The sequence below is a fragment of the Pollachius pollachius genome (assembly GCF_949987615.1).
Source record: "Pollachius pollachius genome assembly, chromosome: 8".
Classification (NCBI taxonomy): Eukaryota; Metazoa; Chordata; class Actinopteri; order Gadiformes; family Gadidae; genus Pollachius; species Pollachius pollachius.
Window position 1 is genome coordinate 10,613,941 of NC_136941.1, and position 24,830 is coordinate 10,638,770.

General features: G+C 44.7%; 1 protein-coding gene across 1 annotated transcript; it reads right to left on the minus strand.

The window, feature by feature from the left end:
• Nucleotides 1-4,534: 4,534 nt before the first annotated feature.
• Nucleotides 4,535-24,647, minus strand: LOC307078849 (dihydropyridine-sensitive L-type skeletal muscle calcium channel subunit alpha-1-like; the record flags this gene model as incomplete). Its single annotated transcript, XM_079740853.1, has 44 exons — nucleotides 4,535-4,831; nucleotides 5,331-5,374; nucleotides 5,522-5,571; nucleotides 5,761-5,960; nucleotides 6,217-6,342; nucleotides 6,728-6,861; nucleotides 7,025-7,126; nucleotides 7,224-7,326; nucleotides 7,504-7,600; nucleotides 8,105-8,232; nucleotides 8,911-9,070; nucleotides 9,183-9,274; nucleotides 9,424-9,489; nucleotides 9,608-9,733; nucleotides 9,830-9,856; nucleotides 10,393-10,440; nucleotides 11,169-11,252; nucleotides 11,336-11,446; nucleotides 11,862-12,020; nucleotides 12,670-12,871; nucleotides 13,069-13,215; nucleotides 13,303-13,355; nucleotides 13,482-13,589; nucleotides 13,679-13,766; nucleotides 13,913-14,019; nucleotides 14,383-14,442; nucleotides 14,557-14,686; nucleotides 14,946-15,078; nucleotides 15,586-15,655; nucleotides 15,990-16,089; nucleotides 16,174-16,288; nucleotides 16,469-16,589; nucleotides 16,971-17,178; nucleotides 17,278-17,503; nucleotides 17,876-18,036; nucleotides 18,142-18,220; nucleotides 18,329-18,474; nucleotides 18,613-18,716; nucleotides 18,900-19,105; nucleotides 19,509-19,661; nucleotides 20,068-20,201; nucleotides 20,387-20,526; nucleotides 22,529-22,634; nucleotides 24,463-24,647. 44 exons carry the CDS (start codon nucleotides 24,645-24,647, stop codon nucleotides 4,535-4,537), a joined length of 5,436 nt encoding a protein of 1,811 aa, XP_079596979.1.
• Nucleotides 24,648-24,830: the final 183 nt, after the last annotated feature.

The following is a 24,830-nucleotide window of genomic DNA, read 5'->3' on the forward strand; positions in this document are numbered from 1 at the left end:
AGGCGCCATGCCGCGATGGCTGTCATAGTGCGAGGGAGCCATTATTTCTCCTCTGCTTTCTGAAATAATGCCCTGTCCTCTGGAGAGAGCAGGAGAAATGGAGGTTGCTTGTTTGCTCTATCCCGAGGCTGTCATGCGACGAGAGGGAGAGGTGCTGCTGCTGCCTGTTGTTACCGGCTCCCCTCGCCTTCCCCGAAAGACACAAGACGTCAGAAACAATGCAGCGCTGTGCTGCTTGAATAATTCATCTTCCGTCCTCCTCGAAGATGGAGCGACTGTGATTCGTGTCAGCTCAAATCCTTTTCATAAGACTCTGTGTACCCCTCAGGCAGCCTCTAGACGAGACACACACACACACACACACACATTCTCTGTCCCGAATACATCTCCCAGCTCTTCCTGAGACTGAACGGCAATATGTCTTGTGTTACCGCGCCAAGTTCGTATTGTCTGGATGCAACAATCTCAGATGTAAAACCTTATTTGTTTTCTTCTCCCGTTGTCCTTCCCTGCCCCTTCTGGTTGCCGCTCCGGTGGGCCTGTCGCTGAGCGTTATGCCAGGACCTTCATGTCCCGATGTAGCGGCATACATGCTGGCAGTGCGTGTGAAGGTAGCGGTGGTGGTGCTGAGCCGGTCTCTCATCCCAGACTCTTGGTGTCACAGCCGGGGAGAGACACACGGCTACTGAGTTTGTGTCAGGCCACTCTCCGTGTTGGGCAAACCTCGACAAATGTTTTCTTTTTCCTGTTCCAAGTACTATACTTTATTACAGTAGTTTAGGTTATATTTATATTTAGTATGTTATGGTGTCAGTGAGGCCGACCACAAACACACACATATAACTTGTATTGCCTTGTTCACGTATCAGTTAATAACATGGGAATAAAAGGAACTATAATATTCCATTAATCTTATAAATATTCACATAATCTATTCATATTGTAATTTATATTCCTCTTTTAAATTGTAACCCAGTCATTCTAATGCATTGTGCAGTTTGTTGGATGAATAACAGAGGAAACCATAACATTTAATGAAAAGCAATCCAGACGGCAAATGAGTTTTTCCGTAAAATGGTTCAAGCCATTTAAAACAATACAACAGTCAATTTGTTCAAGTGTTTGCAGTATCACAACATTCAACTTCAAACGACCTTGGATCCCGGTGGGGGGAGTCAAACCCGTTGGTTTTGTGTAAGTCAGTGAGATGTCACGACCAAACCTTGGGTAGTAGGCCTTCTAGTACTCACTCATGTTCAGAATAACAGAGCTAAGACTACACTTTCCAGTTGCAGACTCTTTACTTTCCAGTACACAAATGTGTAATTTGGCAAAGAATGTCCTAGACGCATCCTATTAAAATATATGAATAAAGGGTCCATGTCCCATCGCACCACTAAGATCATTAGACCTATTTAGAATGGGTTTTACAGCAGCATTTTTTGCAAAACTAGTCTAGTGAACCCTCCCCCCTCCTGCACACGCAGCATTCTCCAGATCCATCGCTAATTGCCTCGCTTGTAGTTCTACTGAACCCCCCAACCACCACCACACGCACACACAAACTCAAGATAGTTTCTGTAATCATGGCCTGCTGTTCTGCATCAGGCGGTACAGATGTTTCATCTCAGCCAAGGATACTGCTCAGGTGGCTGTAAGTGCTGTCAAACTTTAACCAGCAGAGCTTGTTGTTGTCTGTCTGTCTGTCTGTCTGTCTGTCTGTCTGTCTGTCTGTCTGTCTGTCTGTCTGTCTGTCTGTCTGTCTGTCTGTCTGTCTGTCTGTCTGTCTGTCTGTCTGTCTGTCTGTCTGTCTGTGTGTGTGTGTGTGTGTGTGGTCTGAAACTGAAGCCGCAATTCCAGACCACACACACCCACAAAGCTTCTCGTGCATGAATAAACGACTTCCCCTTCGTGCAGGCATTGAACTGCGACGTATCAAATTCCAAAGTGTTCCCGATGGATTAAAATCGCTTTTTAGACGTGTATCACTATACAGGTAAACAATTGTGTACTAAGTGGAGCTGTAGTGTGATTTTAACTTATATGGATTTGAGAATTGCTTGAAACAATAGGGATAATATATGTTCACAACTCAACAAAATATATAACATAGTTCCAATCGTTTTTAGATATGTTAATGTTGAAACGTTTCAAATTCTACCTTTAACGTCTCTGTTGAGCGGCCCCTGGGGTCAGAGTGGTGCGGTAACGGTGCATGATTTGATTCAGCCCTCTTCCCTTCTCTCCACTCTCCTCCTTTTCCTCTCCTCCTTAACCCTCATTTTCCCTTCCCTGTCCGGCCTTCTCCCCTCCTCATCCTTATCCCCTCTCCTTTTAAATCGCTCCAAGTTGGTGGCTGGCAGATGTAACTGATTTAGCAGCTGTTCAGGCAAGGCAGCCAGAGCCTGTAGCATATGCTCTGGTCAGAACAAAGAAAGGCGCACCAACACCACGCAGGCTACAGCCGCCGCAGTGAGAAGCAGCGGGCAGCTACGGAAACGGCAGTAAACGATACACTGCTGTGTAGGTCCAGCACTGCTGTCTTTGTATCTTGATATTGCCTTCAATTTGTTTTTTTATTTGGTGTTCAGTGAAAGCGCCCCCGAGCGCTTTGATCACGCCCCTCCATTTTGCATGGTTCCAGCTATTTGGTAACAGGGTATCTCGAAGCTTTGGCTGTGTTAGTTGATGGTTCGCATGTCAGCAGAGGGGCAAAGCTCGCTGTGTTCCACTTAAGGGTCTCAGCACAAAACAAACGTGCTTGACTAAACCGCTCTCTTCGGGGAGATCGGGCCGTGCCCCAGCTCATAAGTTTTTCATTCTCTCTACAACAGCAATGGACGGCTATAGGGCGCCCTCTAGTGGGACGGTGTGTATAGATCACAATGTATAGTTGTATAGCATGTATAGTTCACAATTTACAAGAATTTTTTTATTTATAGCCTACTATTGTGCAATATGAAGATATAACTGACCTTCTGGGGGAAAGGTATCTTCTTCTCTCAATTTTTTTTCTTTCTGCCATCACGTCCAATACACCAAAGACAAAGAGTACAACTATCAATTTGACACAGAACAAGCATAATAATCCTACTGTTACTGTTTGTTTGGAAAGTCTCAAATTTTGTAGACCTATAATGTCTTATTTGTTTAATGTCACAATAGAAACTGACTTGCTGAACTCTATCTATCTATCATACTAGTTGTGCAGATACAATATTAACTTTAGTAACTGGCAAAAATGAAGCCAACTTCCTAGGTCTGTTTTGGTTCTTTTATTCATTCCGCCAGTGGTAAAAACATGTATTCAACATAAAATGGAACAGACTTAAGTGAAGCTGTAGATTTAAACTCTGGATTGTGCTAACAAATTTTCGAGGGCCCCAAAAATGGTACAGATGTCAAAAGCACAGGCGTAGAAGAGGATAAATAACATTTTTAAAAAATCTTTAAGACCTGTGAATAGTGACATGTTGAAGCAAAATCCAAAAAAAAATGGACAAAAGACAGTAAAGTGCAATATTTCCAAAAAATATTATCATGCGGTTCTACATAAAAACACATTGAGTTTGAAGTGGCCGTCCATGATAAATTCAGCATACTCCAGGTATGCTGAAGGCTTAGGCCTTTTTGTTTGGTTCAAAAATGATTTAATCTAACCAGTCATTAGGTTATTAGAACAGACATGGAAAGTAACTCCAATATGCTCAACATAACGCAATGCACCTGAAATAAATGGTTAGATTGAGAACTTTTACAATTGCTTAAGGACCATTGCGACGTAGGCCTACCATGAAGTAACATGGTATTACTTTTTGACCAAAGTAATATGGTCAAATACGCTAGCACTGACTGAATCAATGTTAAGCGAGAAATAGTTCACCTCAAAAAGAGACAGTTTCCAAGTTTGAATTGGTGAACTTCATTAACATGTATTATCAGACCATTTCTGAATACACATTTCTATTGCTCTTTAGTTGCTGAAGTTTAACTTCATAAAGACTACATCAACCTTTCAGAGTCCGTCTGGGATAATGTTATTGACGTTCCTTCCTGAACTATAGCAGTCTGCTGACCTCTAGTGGTGACCTCGAGTTATTCAGGTCACCGACGCTCCGGAGGACACCCTCGCTATGCCCCGCTTTAGCAAGACGCTAATCGCGCTGCAAATGACACGAACTACAGAATGGATCCCCACCACCATACAAACAAAAAGAGGTTCATGGACCCTTTGTGTTCTGAGGTAAGTTTGATGTTTATTTAGTTGCAATAAATCTGAATCTCCAAAGAGATGCATAGTATATTCAGATCATTGGATTAATCCTGGTGTTCTGTTTTAGCTTCAAACACTGCTGGCCACATCTTAACTTGAGCCAGCCGGCCATTTTAGTTCTTCAGATTGCACGGTGGGTGTCATGTGTCACACAGGCAACAATCTTAGTGAGATACGGTAGTGTGAGATGGAGCCACCTGCACTGGCCATGGCGAGTGTAAATGTCCCGGTCAAAACCTTGTGAATCAAGTCAAATCCATGTTACACTTGGGAGTCCGCCTCATCCCGGGGCTGCACGGGGCGTTTCTTTCTCCTGGCCGGGGCCTCCGGTTGGCTGGCTTCATGCTCCGCCTCGGGGGACACTGACTGCACCAGGAAGTGGGGGGCGGGGTGGGGGCGTCTCTTCCTGTTCTGGGTGGCGCGTTTGGTGAGGAGGAGCCGGGCCACGCCCTCTATGTCGCACGAGGTCGCCTGCATGGCCTCCGCCATCTCCCTCCTGGTCACCGAGATGATGTCCGGGTCTGCGGCCAGCGAGTCCAGACCACTCCCCACGAGGGCCTGGAAGGAGACGGTCATGTGTCCGCACGAGGCTCACGACTCACTCGTTCACCCTCTCCACAGTCTCCCCCTTACCCCCCTCCTCCCCTAAAATCACCCCCCTTACGCACTTGTTGTATGTTGTATGTCCTGGCACTTAAAAATAGTACTTAGCATTTGTGTAGTGTCTTATCTTAGCTATCTATGTGGGGAATGGGTTAACCTTGCAATTGTTAGGGCTTGGCACTTGTTTCTATGAACATCTTTACTGTACCGACAGCGACATATTGTTGGTTCTTTTCTGACAAATGTTCTTATTGTTAAGTTGCTTTGGATAAGTCGCTTTGCTAAATGACCTAAATTTATATGTAAATGTTAAGGCTTTGTAGTGTTTTTTGCTGAATGGCTTATTCAATATCATGTGTATTCATTCACAGCCAGAACCACCAGTTATTTCCTTCATGACATTTAGACCTCAGAAACCATAATGCAATAGGATGGGAATTGTATCCTCTCTCACCTCCTGTATGAACTGGTCTGTCGCGGGCAGGTTCTCTGCACAGTCTGTTTTCCGGGCGCAGGTGGATGAAGGCGGATGTCATCAGCGGCACAGGGGGAGAGAGAATGAAAGGATCAAGTGGACTGCTAGATAAGACTACAAGAAATGTTGCGTGTTGTTTGTCTGTGCAGAGCCCTCTCCTCTGAACTCACCAAGCTCTTCATCGTCATACAAGCCCTGCTGACTTCCTCCAGAGGGAAACCTATAAAAAACATAAACACTACTTATCAGATCGTGTTTGTGTGAAATACAAAGTAAATACAAAGTACTCGTTAATAGTTTCGCTCCTAAATATTGAGAACCAATAATTGTTAACATGTTCATCATTATAGTCATTGCGGTTCATACGTTCATGTAGTTATTATGAACGTCATCATATGGAGATGCTCACCCAGCCATAGCATTGTTGTTGCTGTTGTCGCTGGGGAAGAACGTGGGGGCAGGCTGAAAGCCCGAGGAGTCCGGGGGAGACTCCGGCTGGCTCTCAGAGAACTGAAGGGGCCGCTGGCTGGTCTGCTGGGCGACGGCCGGGGGAGCGGCCTGCTCCGACGAGAAGGAGTCCATCTGGGTCCCGAACAGGCCGTGGGTGCGCTGCACAGGGTAGACAAACAAGCAACGCCCACTTTAACAGGCCGTTGGTGCCCCACACACACCAGGGGAGCTCAGACCCCATAGAAACATGTATTCTGTTTGACTCTATATGAGTCACATCGGAAAATAGTAGGCACACGCACGCGCACAATAAGTCCACAAATAAAATGTATCACAAGAAGTGCAATGTATTGACCCAGACTCTTTCTGAGTATAACTGTCCTTCTGCTCCAGTGTCAGGGAGTGCTGGTCTCACCCTATAGATGCCCTCTTCTCCAGCCAACGCCATGGCGACGTCCATCTCCTCCTCGTTCTGGAGGTCACCTGAGATGGCCCTGTGCAGCTCCGTCGCTGCTTCCTCGTCGATGCATCTCAGACCGGCCTGTGACAACATGGAGGCAGAGTGACGCAGACCACAACACCAGGGCACCAGGCTGACAGGTACAGTGCAGACAGAACATGTTTAATTTTCTCTTTGAAAAGATTTCCATAGTTGATTTTCCTTTAAAAGTCAAATGTGAATTTGTTTTTGTGAATATTCAGAGTTATCTCTTTGTAAAGGGTTAGTGCTTTACGTAGGAATAAGGTTAACCCTAAGACAAGCACCCTACCTTTACATACAGTTTAGTCAAGGTTTACCCTGGTGAAGGGGTTACTGTTTTACATAGGGTCAGGGTCACCATCACGTGGTGATACAAACAACTACAAATGCTGAGGACTTCCCACCATGAGCCCCTGGTGAACAACACACAGCTCAAGGTTGTTACCTGGATCTCTGGTCCCGAAGCAGACTTCTTACTGGGCCGGTAGCCGTAGTACTCCTCCTGTCGCTGCATGAACTTCCGGAAGTATTCCTGGATCAAGAAGGTGGAGTAGAACTTTCCCACTGTCACCTCGTCGTCTGGAACCAAACACAGCGGTTGTCAAGGAAACAGATCCGATTAGCTCTGCTCAACTGTGTTAGGTCCGACCGCCTGCTGGTGGAACGACTTGGTCCAGCCGTGTCACGCTGATCCCATGGTAACTGATGCTTGTTCAGTCTGTTCCACTGCGGTAGGTCTTACCTCCTATTGGTGGAATGACTTGGTCCAGGAGTTTCATGCTGGTGCGTTTCCAGATGGACTTGATGATGGCCCTCAGCTCCTCGTTGGCCTGCTCGAAGTTGCCTAGTCGAGGGACACGGTGGACACCATTGGTTTTGGTTTGACACTCGGATGACTTGTTTAAAACTTGTTTTCTATCGTCAAGCTCTGAGCTGTGTACCTTCTGTTTTGATCTTGAGGGCGGTTCTGACCAGAGCGAACAGGGTGGCATTGAAGGTCACCGTCCCGTCACTGTTCAGGGGCATGTTCATGCTGATTAAGCGCTTCAGGAGACACAGAAGACCAAAGAAATTAGAGATTACTGCAAAAAGTAGGGTAAGGAAAAAGTAGTATGTGCAAAAAATGGCTCAGAAAGGGAAAGCTTGTGGAATAGATAGGGCTGATATTTGTGAACCATCGGTAGATGTACTGGGAACGGACTACTGGTGTATGTTGGGTACCTTGCACGCAGCGCGGTGGGGACAGAATTTGCCAAAGCCAAGCGGCGGTTGTATGCGTCTCAGCAGCGTAACCACGTCCAGATGTTTGATTCGCCCCCTGCAAGCCAGAGAGCACAACACCGATCACATCCTACTGCAACTGGGAGACAGAACACTTATCATGAAAGGGATGACGGTTTTGATAAGAGGTTAAAGTGGGAGGATTTATCGATTAGTAATTCAGAAAAGACTTCCATCAATAAGATGGTTGTTCAAGGTGACATATTATACCAACAGGTGTGAGCCTGCCATTTTGAAAATCTGCCTCTTCTGACATCACAAGTGGGTGTGTCCACCTAGATGCGTGACGGATAGATTAGTCTACCAGCCTTACTAAGGGACTGTAGCAAACGTTGCTCATCTATCCGTCGTACATCTATGGATACGCCCACTTGTGATGTCAGAAGAGGCAGATTTACAAAACGGCTTGTAACGGCTAATCACACTCACACCTGGTGGTATTATATGTCACCTTTAAGTGCGGTTATGTTACTCTATTAAATTAGCATTGTGATAATGGACACTCGTTGTCTTTAAGGTGTCTTATTCAAGTGAGCCTCACGTGGCTTCAGGGTCATATTCAGCCCAGATCTTCTTAAACTCGTCCAGATGATGCGGACCCAGGAGCGACCAATCACGTGTCAGGTAGTCAAAGTTGTCCATGATGACGGCGACAAACAAGTTAAGAATCTGCGAGAGGAGATGAAAGCAGTTTGTACAGTGATGTGATTTCTTAATAGTAAAATAATCAGAAGCCCAGACCCAGAAAAAACACATTTGGGGTTTGACTAGCATCACTGGAACCAGTGACCCTGTATCTCAAGTCTATATATCTACCCTATGCCCTACATATATCTACCCTATACCCTGTATGTATCTACCCTATACCCTCTATAATATCTGTCCCATACCTTGTATACATCTACCCTATACCCTGTATATATCTACCCTATACTCTCTATATATCAGCCTTATACCCTGTATATATCTACCCTATACTCTCTATATATCAGCCTTATACCCTGTATATATCTACCCTATACCCTGTATATATCTACCCTATACTCTCTATATATCAGCCTTATACCCTGTATGTATCTACCCTATACTCTCTATATATCAGCCTTATACCCTGTATATATCTACCCTATACCCTGTATATATCTACCCTATACTCTCTATATATCAGCCTTATACCCTGTATATATCTACCCTATACCCTATATATCTACCCTATACTCTATATATCAGCCTTATACCCTGTATATATCTACCTATACCCTGTATATATCTACCCTATACCCTGTATATATCTACCCCATACAATCTACCCTATATATATATCTATCTACTACAATATGTACCCACCAGGAAAGCACACAGGCAGTAGAAGGTGAGGAAGTATATGACAGCAAAGTTGGCCCCGCAGGTGAACTCGTCCCCGGGCAGGAAGTCCGACTTGGGGTCGCACCTCTTCCCATACATGCAGGCCAGCATGATCTCCTGCCACGCCTCGCCCGTAGCACACCTGTTGTATACACACACACACACACACACACACACACAGTGTTGGCTCAGTAAGCGTCTGGCCTCCTGTAACCTTTGACCTTTTGCCTCCCATGCTTGATAACGAGACTGACCGGAACAGCATGAGGACAGCCTGGGGGAAGGCCTGGAAGTTGTTGTTGCGGTCGATTTGCGTGCCGTCCTCTAAAGCTATCTTTCCAAAGATCTGAAAGGGGAAACATGTCGCTTGGGTGGTCTGCTTCAATAGGGGGGGAACTGCAATGATCATAGCTTTAAGCACTCATTGAAAAAGCATTATCAAGACGTTTCCATAGTTCTATCGGATGTGAAACCATGAGTCTCTGAGGGCCTGACCTGCATCCCGATGACAGCGTAGATGAAGAACAGCATGATGATGAGCAGGGCTACATGTGGAAAAGCCTGCCCTCACAGATACGTGCACACAAACACACACACACACACAAACAAACACACAGAATTAGATGGCCGACCTCAGACCTGAGTACGACAAAGATGATGACGAGGATAAGGATCCAACCTGGAAGGACTTGATGAAGGTCCACAGCAGGTTACGGATGCCCTCCGAGCGGTTCAACAGTTTGACCAGACGCATGACACGGAACAGTCGGAAGAAGGTGATGGACACCCTCGCGTTCTCAGAGTCCTTCAATACAGAATGTAGTAGTAGTTCACAATGTTGTCAAGATAATGAGGATATATATGAAATGGGCTAATATGCTGTATATGTTTTGTTGCTTACCGCTATAGCCTGCATTGGATTTGTCTCCTGTGATGTGTGGAAAAGGAAGTTATTGATTTGGGGAAAGGTCGTAATATTAGAGCTAATCAACATGCAAAGAGTTTAGCGAAGCTCTGAGACGTTTTCACAAAACCCCGTCAAAATAGTGTTACTACAAAAGACGTCTAAGCAGGGAATGATGAGAAGCTACTGTGTAGCTCATGCTAAAAACATAGCATCCACTCCAATTCAAATGTCACAGTATTAACATCCAAAGTGTCAGTCTATCAAGGCCCCATAGATCATCCATATTAGCGATAGAGACATACAGTTGGTGAGCACGTGCAATTCACAAACACGGACTACCTGAACCCCGGTTAACAGGCTCCTCTTACCAACCTAAGTTCAGAGGACACGTTAAACCCAGACGCAACCAAGATCTCTACGCTACCGGTCGCCAAAGGGGAGGGGGGGTTGGGGGTCAGTAGAGACCAGTAGTCCCGTTAGTAAGGAGGGTAGTAGGAGGCGTGTGACACTCAGTGGAGGCCCATGCAGCAGTGGTGCGATGTGGATGAGGTATTTACAGCACAGCCATGGAGACAGTACAGCCCTCCACTGGAGGCCAGGGCAGCCTGCGGGAGGACAGACAGACGGAGGAGAGGTTAGACCCAGGAATGGAGAGGGATGGAGGGTAAAGAAGAAGAGAGGGAAGGAGAGAGGGGGGAGATGTAGCCTCGTAGGTCAGTGCGTTGGTGTGACAAAGTTTGGGCGGGGGGGGGGGAGGGATTGAGAGAGAGAGAGGAATAAACAGAGATGGAAATTGTTAATATAAGGTGTGTATCACATAAAAAAAGTCTGAAAACACAAACACATGAATCCAATAACTGTGAAACTGCTACTATCCTGTACTCTCCAGGCAAATAAAAACAAGCAAAGAAGGAAGCAGAAGAGACTCATTTGAAGACGCTTGGATAACATGGAAGTTATGTGAGGCTGAGTGCTCTGGTGATGATCTGGTGCGTCGGTGGGATGGAGCGACCAAGTGAGGCAGTGGCGGCCAGTGGATGGGAGCGATGGCCGAAAAAAACGGTACTGATACTGACCCTGGTCATTGACCCAGCTTTGCCAGCCGTGAACGGCTGTAGGGCATCCATAACATGCCTCTGGTCAGAGCATTGAATAAACATGGCAACATTCAGTCATGTCAAAACACAGTCAGAGGGACCGGTGATGCTTCTCGTGAGGACGAAAACAGGGAAACTGTTGTAAAGATCTCGATAGACTTAAGACGGATGGCCCAGGTGTCTTCACCTCAGGGAAGTCAAAGGAAATGAGCAAACAAAACGAAAGGTGTACTTACATCCACTTCACTGAGGATCACGTCCACGACGCTGCCTACGACGATGAGGAAGTCAAACACGTTCCAGGGGTCTCCAAAGTATCCCTGTGGAGACGTGAAGGTAGAGTCTGAGCTCTCAAACTGTCGGGGTGTACTCGGTCAACACAGACGGTGTTAGGGGCGCTCACCTTGGCTTTGAAGGCCAGGAGTTTGAGGATCATCTCCACGGTGAAGAGCACGGTGAAGATGAGGTTAAGGGTGGAGGACAGCTTGGTGATGTGATCCGATTGGTTGCAGTGCTAAACGGAAACGAAGAGACCACAGTGATCTCAATCAGATATTACTTCAGGCAGACGGATGCATTTCTCTATGGGAACTTTGAACGATTTCTTTTTATTATTTATTTTGGTTACATGTGAAAGAAACATTGCATTAAATGCACCATTGCTGTTTAGTAATTAAATAAGCATTATTCTGTTTTTTTAATAGAAAAAAAATCCTGAATAAAAATTATTTAAATTATAGTTATTATAGTATAATTTATTATTTTATTGTAACACAATTCAATACCCTGTGGCGATTGCCTTTAAACAATGAAGCTTGTTCAAAAGTAGGATTACCCTAAACCTAACTTTCAGCCTTTTACAGCCCATAGCTAAAATACAGCATGCCAGAGAGAGAATCCCATAGCAACAGGCCCTTGGTGGCTCATACCTGCATCCCCAGACACAGGGTGTTGAGCATGATGAGGAAGAACATCAGGTACTCAAAGTAGCAGGAAGTGACAATGTACCACACCCGGTACTGGTAGGGGTTCTTTGGGATGTAGCAGCGTAGGGGGCGGGCCTTCAGTGCATACTGGACGCACTGACGCTGGACAGGAGAACCACAGGACTCAGGTCCAAAACAGTACAAAATGTAGTAGCTGAATTAAGCCTCATGCCGTGTGGATGTTGAGAGTAGGTTGGCCATGGTGTAGGACTGTGAAGTGGGGTGTTTGATTCCTAGTGGAAGGGTAATGGGTTCGATCCCCAATGGTCGTAGACTACTTGAAGCATCTTTGTATATTCACCTGTATTCACAATGTGTTAAAAAGTGAACTGTGTTTGTCATGTGACTGGGATCCATGCTTCATTAAAGTATGTACCATAGGTTCTAACTTAAGATTTTAGTACAAAGCATCTTAAAGGTGACATATTATACCACCAGGTGTGAATGTGATTAGACATTACAAGCCGTTTTGAAAATCGGCCTCTTCTGACATCACAAGTGGGTCTGTCTACCTAGATGTATGACGGACAGATGAGCAGCGTTTGCTACAGTCCAATGGGTAGGCTGGTAGACTGATCTATCCAGGACACATCTATGTGGACACACCCACTTGTGATGTCAGAAGAGGCAGATTTTCAAAACGACTTGTAATCACACTAACACCTGGTGGTATAATATGTCAGCTTTAATGGTTGTGTGTATCTCATTTAAGTGTCAATGTCTTGCATTTTGGCGCCCCCTGCTTGTATACCTGGTTCTTGTCCAGCTCACAGTCCTTGTACTCCTGCTCGCCTTGTTCCTGGAAAGTGACGATGACGAATCCGACAAAGATGTTCATCATGAAGAAGGCGATGAGGATGATGTAGACGATGAAGAAGATGGAGATGTCCACACGGTTATTGAAGACGGGTCCAAAGTCCTCTTTGTCTGCGTCGATGGCTCTGTACAACAGCCTGGGAAGGGTGGGGGGTTAAACATTAAAATACTCCATTATAATAACAATAATAATTATAAATATATACTTGTGAAAGAATATGATAAAAATTATAAGCTAACATTTTTGCTGGGACCATTCTGCTGCGACCCACTTTTGGGCCGCGACCCACCTCTTGAAACTCCCTGCTTGAGATCAGGAGGTGGTTGTACTTACTGTGGCCAGCCCTCAAAGGTGGAAACAGTGAACAGAGCCAGCATGCCGTTGAGCACGTTGTCAAAGTTAAAGTCGCTGTTCTGCCACTCCCTGTTGGCCAGCACAGTGTCTTGCAGGGAGTTCTCCATATGCTTTATGAATAGCCCTCTGGGGAGGAGACAGAGAAGTTCATAGGCCTGGTTTTCACCCATTGTTTTCAAATGTTCCTGATGAAAGTGCTTGGACATATCTTACTTGCATTCTTCCTCTGTCATTTTGGTGGGGTCTGTGCAACTGTAGAACTTCCCCTGAGAATGAATGAAATCACTCATGTTAAAAGCTGGAAGGAATCAAAACATTCTGAATATAATGAGGGCTTGGATTGTGAATGGTGACTTTTGTTGAAAGGGTGAGATGAATTGTATGCAACCTACCTTGAAAAGTTGGACTCCAATGCAGGCAAACATGAAATTCAGCAACATGGTAACCAAGACGATGTTGCCGATGGTACTGATGGCCACAAACACGCACTGGACCACATGCTATCAACACACGGACAATACACAGTTAATTGACATAGCCCTTGAAGTGGCCAAGTAACAAAAGAAGAAAAAGAGCTTCTAAGGGATACCTTAAGGCCCTTTGCCCTGTTGATGGCCCTTAAAGGTCTGAGCACCCTCAACACCCTGAGGATCTTCACCACCGAGATGGCGCTGGACCTGGACACGACAGAGCAAAGAGCTTACAATAAAGTAAGAGTTGAGACCAACAAAAAACATCTGAGTCAGCTACTAAACAACAAAGGAGCCATAAAGATCAAAGCAAGGATTGATGAGAGGTATAAAAGGTGAGCGGGCTGACTCACTCCATCCCCATGGACAGCAGGGACACCGTCACCACGATCAGATCAAGGATGTTGAAGGAGTTGCGGCAGAAGGAGCCCTCGTGCATGAACGCACCGTACACCGTCATCTGCCAATCAGAGTAATACACCCGTACATGGGCGTCAGGATGACAGGGCACTGCTCAAGCCCCACTCATTTGTATGTGAAGCTAGCATAGAGTTTGAAGGGCACATCTATATCAATATCAATATTCCCCCTGTGTCTTGCTTTTTGATACTCTCTGCCTTTTTACATTATATCTTGTGTTTTTGTATTGTTTCATTGTGTTATTCTATATTACTGCTGTAACACTGACCATTTCCTAGCTGTACCTAAACCTCTGAGGATATTCAGAGTAATTATGTAGCTTTTGCATTTCTAAAGTAAAAAAAACACAGTGCTGACTTTACCTTGAGTACAATCATAATGGTGAACACAGAGGTGACTGTACCTTGAGTACAATCTCAATGGTGAACACAGAGGTGAAGACGATGTCTGCATACGCCAGTATCTGAGGATAGACCACACGGCAGCGTTAGGGTACCTATAGCGACCTCTCTCCCGGTTCACATGATGTATAGCTACATGAGGTACAGATGTATAGCCAGGCCCCCCCAGGGGTCACCTTGTTCCTGTAGGACTTGGGATCGATGGGGTCCTCAGCCGCCAGCGAGATGGAGGACAGGAGGATGAAGAGGAGGATCAGGTTGGTGAACGCAGACGCATTGATGATCTTGTAGCACAGCTTGCGGATCCTAGTCACCCATAGGGACGCACACACAAAAACAGACACACACACACACAACAAGCAAAAACAAATGTGTACACAAACAATAGTTAGTTATAAGTTATTCATTTGGGTGGAAAGTACATTGTTTTTATGCAAGATTTGTTTGTTTACTATTAATAATAATTTAGATTTTTAGGTTAATTATTGGATTTAAATTATTCAAAAAGATGATATCATTATCATTATTATTATAATAATAACAATCATTTATTTTCCGTTCTCACTTGTTTTGAGGTCCAAAGATATAGAAGGAGCTGGCTTGGGGTAATGGTACCGCCTCCTCCTTAAGTTGCAGGTCCGCCATTGGTCGAGGCCTGGGGCTGATGGGAATCGCAGGCTCCTCCTCCTCATCATCGCCTACAGTGTGGAGGTAAGCAGATGTTGGTGGTGCTACTTGCTAATGCTACCAGGGCAGTCTAGTATCACAGAGAGGAGGGAGTGGAAGGAGCTGGTCACCGAAGGCGGTTTAGGCGATGGAGAAAAGTTGTCTTGAATTTCCTGGCTGGTTGTACATTTCAGGTGAATAGTGGGTAGGCCTTGTCTGCTTGAGGGGGCTGTAGGCGCTTAAGGCCTTTGCACAGTAAGGTTTTACTTCCTTGCCAAGCGCTCATGTAGTTGGCTTTATATGGTCATGTGAAATCAATCCTAACTATAGACCATGGATATATAAGCTCTGGCAAATCCTTAAGGTCTAATAATAATGAGTCCCACTCACTAAAGCCAGTCACTTGTACAAAGATACTAATAAGAGACTTACACTTCAAACACCTCTCGCTTGTATTATTCAGTTCAAAACACATGTTAGAAGTAAGGAGAGTAGAAGATAAGCACATGCTGGGTTTCTTAGGTAGTTTGAAACATTACCTGGGAAATCTGCAGGTGGAAACGGATCTTTCACTTCATTGACATGGGACTCAAACTCGTCGATTTTTAGCTTTAAAAAAGAAAAGTGATATTTTTATAGTATAGTGATTATTTTTCAAAACACAAACATAACCATACATGTACCATAAAATAAACTAATACAGGAACATAACAGTACCATGATTACATAACCTAAAACATGAACATAACAGAAACATGTACCATAACATAACCTTAAACATCAACATAGCAGTACAATTTGCCGTCACATAACCTACAACTTTGAACATAACAAAACCAAAACCACTCAACACAACAGTAACATTTACCATACCATGACCTAAAATTTGACCATAACCTAACTTAAAACATGACCTTACCTAAGACATCAATATAACAGTCACCTTAGCCGTGGTGGGCATGCCCTCAATCTTGGCCCTTTGCTCTGCCAGCTTCTTAGCCATCCTTTCCCGTTCCTCTTCAGCCTTGTCCGGCTTCTTGGACCTGGGAGGTGTAAAGGTACCTATCACCTATGTTGCCAACTAAAATGTGTAAATAAGCAGCATGATCCCACGCATGAAGATCTACCTTTGGAGCTTCTTCCGGATCTTCTCGTCCGCTTTGTCCTTCTGAGCCGAGGTCAGACTCTCGGCCTCAGCCAGGTTGTCCACGGCGATGGCCAGGAAAACGTTCAGGAGGATGTCTGTTATCTCCAGAATCAAGGAAACCAATGCCAAGACAGCTTTGGCATGCGAAAACAATGCCTAAGTTTCACTTTAATTAAAAATAAATGTTGGCTCCAATTTTATTACAAATAGGAATACCCCTATTCCTAAATTAGAATTGGCTGGTAGCTGGCATTGGATTGGCACTTGAAGGATACAGTTTCCACAGACGTAGAGAATGATGAAGTAGATGCTGACCAGGATGCCTGGGAAAGCAGGGCCTCCATAGGACATGATGCCGTTGTTCATGATGCTGTCCCAGTCTTCTCCTGTTAGCACCTTGAAAAGATTGAACAGGTGTCTCACGGTCCATCAATAAACCACCAGATATAGGCACTCTACTTGAGTATTTCCACCTGTGAAAGATGCACGTCAAATATGTACCAGACTTTTTTATATGAATAATATATCCATCCAACATCTCTAATCAACTTCATACGTTTCATAGATCAGTTCATGGTAAATATATTAAAGATTAAGCCTGCTAATGACAAGAGAAAACTATTCAGGCAACAAACAACATTTTTAAGCCTCACCTAAATATAATTGAATGAAGAATGATTGATTGACTTTGATACAAAGTTGCCAGGACTTAGAGGCCCTTCTGATAAGAGCACAGGATCCTATGAAGAAAAAGAGCCAGGCTCTCCATTGTCCTACCTGGAACACACTGATGAGGGCCTGAGGGAAGTTGTCAAAGTTGCTGCGCCTGGGCGTGTTGTCTGGGAAGTTGAACTTCCCTCCGAACACCTGCATGCCCAGCAGGGAGAAGATGACGATGAAGAGGAAGAGCAGGAGGAGCAGCGAGGCAATGGAGCGCACAGAGTTCAGGAGGGAGGCCACCAGGTTTCTAAGAGACTTCCAGTACCTGAAAGACAGAAGGTGGTTGGAGGAGGAGGATATCTTGATACATGAGAGAGAGGTGGAGGAGGACATCTTGATACATGAGAGGGTGAAGGTGACCTACTTGGTGACCTTGAGGAACCTCAGCAGCCGGATACACCTGAGGACCGACAGGCCCAGCGGCGTGATGGACTGCACCCACAGCAGGATGATCTCCACGATGCCACACACCACCACGAAGAAGTCAAAGCGGTTGAACACTGACATGAAGTACATCCTGGGGCCCAGAGCGTACATCTTGACCATCATCTCCAGCACAAACATCAACAGCAGCAGCCTGCTAATAACATCTGGAAAAACGGAAAATCGCATTGTGCATGAATAATAATGGAGTAGGGAAGGGTTTGGAGAGTGTGTCGATAACAAAATAAGTCAGTCGATTTGTTCACGGCAAATTAATTATAGATGGAAATAGATGACACATGCTTGGCTCTGGCCTCAAACCCACAACCAACAAATACCCAAACCACATAGGCGATAAACCTTACAGAACAAGGTTTGATTGCGACCTGCTATGGTATGCCCAATGTCATTCCCCCTCTCTTTCAGCCCACTGTCCTGTCCATAGGGTACAAAAAGCCCATCAAAACCTATTAGTAAACCCGGTTTCAATCCCTTGTCATAGAACATGCAGTCGCAGCAGTCGAGCGTCGTATACGGACCTTGTAAGATGGTCAGAGAGTAAGGCTGGTGGTGGTGCTCTGTGGCGATGGCCAGGGTGTTCACAGACACCATGATCATCACCGCCCAGTAGAATTCCCTGGTCTTTATGTACATCAGACACTTCATCCTCATGAAACGATTCCACCTCCGAGCTAGCCGGCTGATTGCAAGAAAAACAGACATGGTTTTGCACAAGGTGTCTAAACTGAAACGCTTCTTCTTCTTCAATGGTTTGGTATTTGACTGAATAGTGCATCAGACTCACTAGTAGTAAACGATTTTACTCTTGCCTTCCATGTCGTAGAGGCTGTCTGCGTCAGAGTCCCCGGTCAAAGGCAGCAGGCCTGAGGAAAGGAAATGGGTTTCAAAATCATGACCCTCAGCCTGGAACACCGCGACTTGTGCTCTGAGATCAAACATGTGTTCTTGAGGAATTTATAACAACGGTTGACCTTGGCCCTCTCTGTCCATATCCAGAACCTCTGCCTGAGTGATCCACTCCATGTAACCATGGAGATCCTCATCCAGCTGCGCGCGCTCTCTTGCCTCCTGGAACTCTCCACGAGACTTGGCTTTCTCTCGCTCCTTAGTAAACTCCCTGTGGAGTAAAGCACAAAGGTACTGCTCTTTCTTTACCTCACTTTTGATCTTTGGCAGGCATAAAGCCCACTGAGAAACCTTGAATTATATGGAGAACTGTTATTCGTCGGTTGCTGAAGAGTGTGCGTTCCCCTACCCACTGAGCACGCCCAGGACAAGGTTGAGCACAAAGAAGGAGCCCACCAGGATCAGGGGGATGAAGTACAACCAGGGCCATTCGTTCCCTATGGCGTCGTTCACCTGAAACACGCGGGACTCGTGTTAGAGAACCACCAACCTAATGTGTTCTAAGATGTGTATGAAATGGCTAACTTTAACAGATTACAATTTTAAGATCGTATGGTCAATCACTGGATCACTATAATGTATTTTCGGCTCACTTTGTATGTCACTTTGGGTAAGAGAGTCTATAGTGTCACTGACCCAGTAGAGGACTTGGGTCCAGCCCTCCATAGTGATCGACTGGTAGACAGTGAGCATGGCGAAGCCGATGTTGTCAAAGTGGGTGATGCCGTTGTTGGGTCCCACCCAGTCCGGCCGGCACTCCGACCCGTTGATCGTGCAGCGGCGGCCGTTACCGGCCTGGGCGCAGGGCGCGGGTGGCTCGCCCTCCGCTGTAGCGAAGATATCTGGAACCAAGATGATATTAACATGGGAGAACGAATCTCTGTGACACAAATAAGAGGGGCAGGATGGTCTGATGGTTAGGGTTCGAATTCCAGCCAAAAGGTACTGGGTTTGATCCCCAACGTCCTAGAAGGCTAACCTCGACATGCTAACCCAATACCTGCTCAAATAGTAATAGTAGTATTAATAATAATAGTAGTAGTCATAGTAATATAAGTAGTTATTTTAATAGTAGTAGTCAAAGTAATAGTAGTATTAATAGTTATAGCAGAAGTAATAGTAATAATATAGTCATAGTAACAGTAGTAGTAACAGTATTAGTAAGAGAATATGGGTTAGCCCAGGATAGTAATCATACTCAATAGGGCTGCCTGCCCTGCTGCAGTATATCATAATGATACCTACTTGTGCCCGTGTAGTAGCAGGTCTTGTGCATCTTGCACTTGAAGAGCTCCAGCCCCACGATGGCGTAGATGGTGACCAGAAGGAAGACGAGCAGCGCGATGTGCAGCAGGGGCAGCATGGCTTTGAGGATGGAGTTCATTACGACCTGAAGGCCTGCGAAGGACGGGGAGAGGAAATCAATGGGCCTGTGACAAGCGACCGATGCTGTTGTTCCCTTTTAGAGCAACAGTAGTGAAGAGACAGGTTTCACAAGCTTTGACTTGATGGACATTTTAAAACACACACAGAAATGGTCTTGTGTTGTCTCTTCACAGAGCTTTATAAGGACGTGAGCCGGTGTGGTTCGATACGAGAAGAGATCAGAAACTTTGCTGGGCTTTTATAGCGGACTGTAAAATGAGGTGAAGGTAAAGTGGAGGTTTGAAGCACCGCAACACGACTGCAATGTCTGGACCCTTAAATCCAATCTGATTGGAAGAAGGCATTACATGACTTCATCTTTGTTTGTGTCCACTTTAGTTTCATCTATGTTGCCATGTGTTCTCGGATGGAGACCTACTGGGGACCCCGGAGACCAGACGCAGGGGTCTGAGCACTCGGAAGGCCCTCAGCGCCTTCATGTCAAAGCCCCCGCCCTTCTCCGGACGCACGCCCATCACCAAGTTGATGGTGTCGATGGCAAAGGTGAAGAGGCTGCAGAATAAAGAACCGATGTACACAGTTTACATTGGGTTTGTGTTGGGCTTGCCTTAAAAATAATGAAGAAAATACTTTGTAAGTGTTACTGTAAAACAAATGCTTTTTTAATTAAATGTAAAGACAAAGCTCATGTAGTTACATAATCAAAGCTTTCAGTGCGTGATGTGTTACACACTTACCCCATGAAGACTATAACGAAGTCCAGTATGTTCCAACAATTTCGTAAATAGGCTCCTTCGTGCAGTATCAACCCATACGCCACTATCTTTAGGAAACATTCTAACGTAAAGATCACCATGAAAATGATCTCCAGGCTCTCCTGAAAGAATCACAAAGAACAACAACCACAAATTCAGTTTCTGTGAGCCAGAATTATACACTCATAATGTTTAGAGACATTCCCAAAAACATTTGTTAGATCTTCTCTTTTCAGTAATGGCCGGATATATGTTCTTGAGTCTTGAGTTGAATTTCTATCATAGAAATTGAGCCAATTCCAATCCCACAATCAATGAGGCAGGCAAGCAGTAGAGTCCAGCTTTAGAGTGACATTGACAGTGCTACATTAGAACCCTCTCCTACCCACTAAAGGTTCATGGTGTTGGCTAGCTGACCTACTTCTGTCAGTGGGGGGGCTAAACTTTTACTTCAAACTATCAACTACCAACCAGCTCTACTTACACCTCTGAAGTCTCTGGAATGACACACAGGGGAAGTTCTTAGAAGTAGTAGTTCAGAGGTTAATAAGAGGTAGCTAGAAGTAGCATTTAAATACTTAGTCGAAGTAATCTGTAAGAAAATCATTTAAAAATCATTAAGTAGCTCGACTATATCTACTTATCTAGGTTAAAATGTACTGAAGCGACAAAAGTACACATGTAGGCAGGCATGCACTGGCCGTCGGGGAGACTCTCACTCTCCTTGTGGGCCAACGTGCCTGCTGGGCTGAAGACACAATCTGATCGGCCCCTAAAAAAGATTTTCTCATTTTCTTCCTCTTTCTCTTCATCAAAGTTAAAATGAAAGTCAATAGAAATATGAATTCCTCAGTAAAGTACAGATACTCAGATATACAGATACTGTCGAAAAGTATTCGTACTTTGTTACTTTACACCACTGATAGATGGTGCCTAAGAAGTAGCAAAGTATATAAGCTAAGGATGATTTGGGGGATGAAAAGGTTCATGCTGGTATGTAGCTCAGTGGTTGTACCCCCTCCTGCACACCCTCACTACAGAGTAGGAGCAGATGGCGCGGGGCAGGTGTTGTTGCACCAGGGATCTTTTATATTAGCAGAGGCTGCTGAAGGTCACACTTCCAAATTAGGGTCACAGGCTGTAAAAGCCTCCACCTCGATTAATACCTTAAGATACTAACACATAGGCCGACCACAGGCATCACCGGACCGATGCATACTGTGATCTACGTGTTATATAATGCCTGGGATGAGCCTCACCGCCCCCAGAGAGGCATAAACACTCCGTCAAGATCTAAATTTAAAACACTGAGGTGCATTTACACTTCTATCACAGTGGCTCAGATACTTTCCATCTTAAGGCATCAAAAACACACATCTCTACTTTTGAATACATAAACTATATTTTCGTGAGTAATGATTGTCTGATTTTTTTTTTTAAGTATATGACCGAAGATAGAGCTTTGGATTGGAGAAATTGCTGCATGTTTTGAACATTAATACAAATTATGATTTAAAATAAAAAACGATATTTAAAGGGGACATATTATAGCACAGATCTAGGTGGACACGCCCACTAGTGATGTCATATAGGGCAGATTTTCGAAACGGCTTGTAAAGCTAATCACACTCAAACCTGATGGTATAACATGTCCCCTTTAAAAATGTGTGTTAAAATGTTTGTTATTCCAAAAACAGATCCTGAGAATGTTCCTTCCCATAGTTTTAAAAAACACATTTAACAACAAGGCTTTCTGAGCAGCAGACACATTCACAAGTTATGGAGGTAAGTCAGGCGTAGAGGCGTGTAAGTGGTGATGAGGTGTCAACAGACTCCATTGTAGACCATTGTAGGTTCATGAGTAATGCTCTATGGACCGCTTGACATTGCTATTTTAAACCAACCACCATACAAGTCAGAATGATGAATAGTTCAGATACTGTCTGCTCTTCAGGGTGAGTTATACTACAGAATAGAAGAGTGAATTTAAAATGTACTAGACTCAAAAAGAATGCCTCTACCATCACCACTTCATGAAGTGTAATGGGTAACTATATTAAATCACCGTATCAGTAAGACAAACGTTTCACCATCTGTGTGTGTTTGTGTATGTGTGTTACTCACAAGACTTTCGTTGGTAAAATTGCTGTCCTCCTCAGGCATGGGCAGGAACACAGCCAGCGCAATACAGTTAGCGAAGATGGTAACCAGGATGATATACTCAAAGGTTCTGGTGAGGGAAGTTCAGGATAATAATAACAACTACACACAGATACACACTCGCATATAGACACATACATACACACATATGCATACATAAACATAGCATACACACGCTAATAAACACACATGCACACATACAGATAGCACCCACGCATGCACGCATACACACACACACACACACACACACACACACACACACACACACACACACACACACACACAGATAGCATATACGTACACATACACCTGCATGCATGCAGATAGCACATACATACAAACACAAATTGAGACAACTGGTGAGATGAATGCTTGGATGCAATACTGCTTAGTTTTGATTTGATAACATTATGAACACTACAGAGGACGGTTTAATTTGAGTCTGTTAAGATTTTGTGTCATTTAAAAAAAGGCTTAATGTGAGAAACATTTAATTTTTAAAGTCTCAACATGCTTGAATGAATCCTCCTTGCGAATGTAAAATACAGTTACAGTAATGCTAACAAGAGGATACTTGTCAATATGGCAGACCCTAAACTTGTGTAATATGTGTAATCCTGCCTTGTGCCGTCCCATTCTCGTCTATAGAGGGTGCTCTAACAGAATTCCCCTGCTTACTCAGCATGTCTCCCTGTGATGCCACCAGACAGCTGCACATCCCAAGAATACGTCCAGACCATTTAAACACAGGCAACTAATTGCCAACTATAAACTTGCCAGTTATTCAAACTAGAATTGATTCTCAAACTGTTCTTATTTTGGGTGGTAAGATATATTATAATTTAGAAAACTAAGAAGTATAGAGAAACGTTTTCCTCTTGCTTTTGTTGTTATGTTCTATTTCTGTAGCATTCCTCTGCTCTGACGTCCCTACAACCCGAGGGCTGGGTTATGGAAACCACCAACATGTGAATGACTTGCCTGGTAAAAAAAATAGTTTAAATGAAAAGCTAAGAAATAAACAAACATGACCAAACCAGTAACTTTGACTTATTACATTATTATAATATTATTATTACTTTATTGAATCACTATCCCTCATCCTTCATCTCATAATGTTTAAACTCATGGTGACTATGACTACACTGACGGGTTTCTTCATACAGACATCAACAAACCAATGATGACTGTGAGGGTGACAAAGGATCTATTTAAGATGCAGTGATGCAGAGCCAGCCTTCAGGTTGAGGTGAGGAGAGCCAACTTTAACCCCTCCTAACGTCTCATGGCAGGTATAACCCTAAATCCTATCCCTAACCATAACCCTTCCAGACAGCTCTTTCCATTATGATGGACGACGTCTGCCGACCAGCCAACAAGTATCAATTCATTCAGTGGCTCTCATTCAATTGTTTGAGTCTGTTAAAATTGTTTGGCTTAACAGGAGCTCAGTGCAGTGAGGAGGCCGTGGGCGCCATACCTGAGGCTGGCACAGGCCAACCAGATAAATAACAAAGGTCTTAGCACTGAAGGCAGGTTTAGGCCCTCACGCATTGTGAGGGGATTTCCGGGAGCAGTGATGCTTATCATAGCACAGAGCTAAACAACAGCTGCCATCTGTCGGCCTTGTGTACACTCAATTCCCCTACGATGGGCCTTTCAACCAAGTTTAAAAGAACGCAAGGTATCTATCTTAAAAAACATTGAGATACGTATCCTTTCCTACACTGTTAACACAGAGTATTGAACTGGGAGTGACACAGTATAACGCAGTGGATTACTCGTATGGGCCATACCATCGCTCTCCTATGCCCGTGTCTAAATATGTTCCCCTCTGCTAATAGATATTCTAGAAGGAACCCTCAACGGGACACAGGGTTCAGTGTGATGAAGGATACTTCCACTCCACGATCTTGGTGCAGGCCTTGCGGAAGGGGTTCTTCAAGCCGAAGAGGAAGAGGGTCCTGGCGGGCCGAGGGTTGCCCCCCGTGGCCTGCAGCTTCTTCAGCTTCTCCCGCTGCTTCCTCTTCAGCTCCTCCTCGTTCATGATCACCGGCTTGGCCGCCTCGCCGTTTGACGCCATCTTGGAGCCGAGTGAGGGCGACGACTCTCTAGGCCTGTCCCTGGGCGAACGTGTCTTGTTCGCACCAGAGTATTCCACAAACAAGACACCACAAGGCCGCGGTCAGAGATACTCTGGTTTTAAAAGAATCCCTGGTTCCCGGTCGGTGTGTAATCCTGTGCCCCTGGACGGTGTACCCCCTCA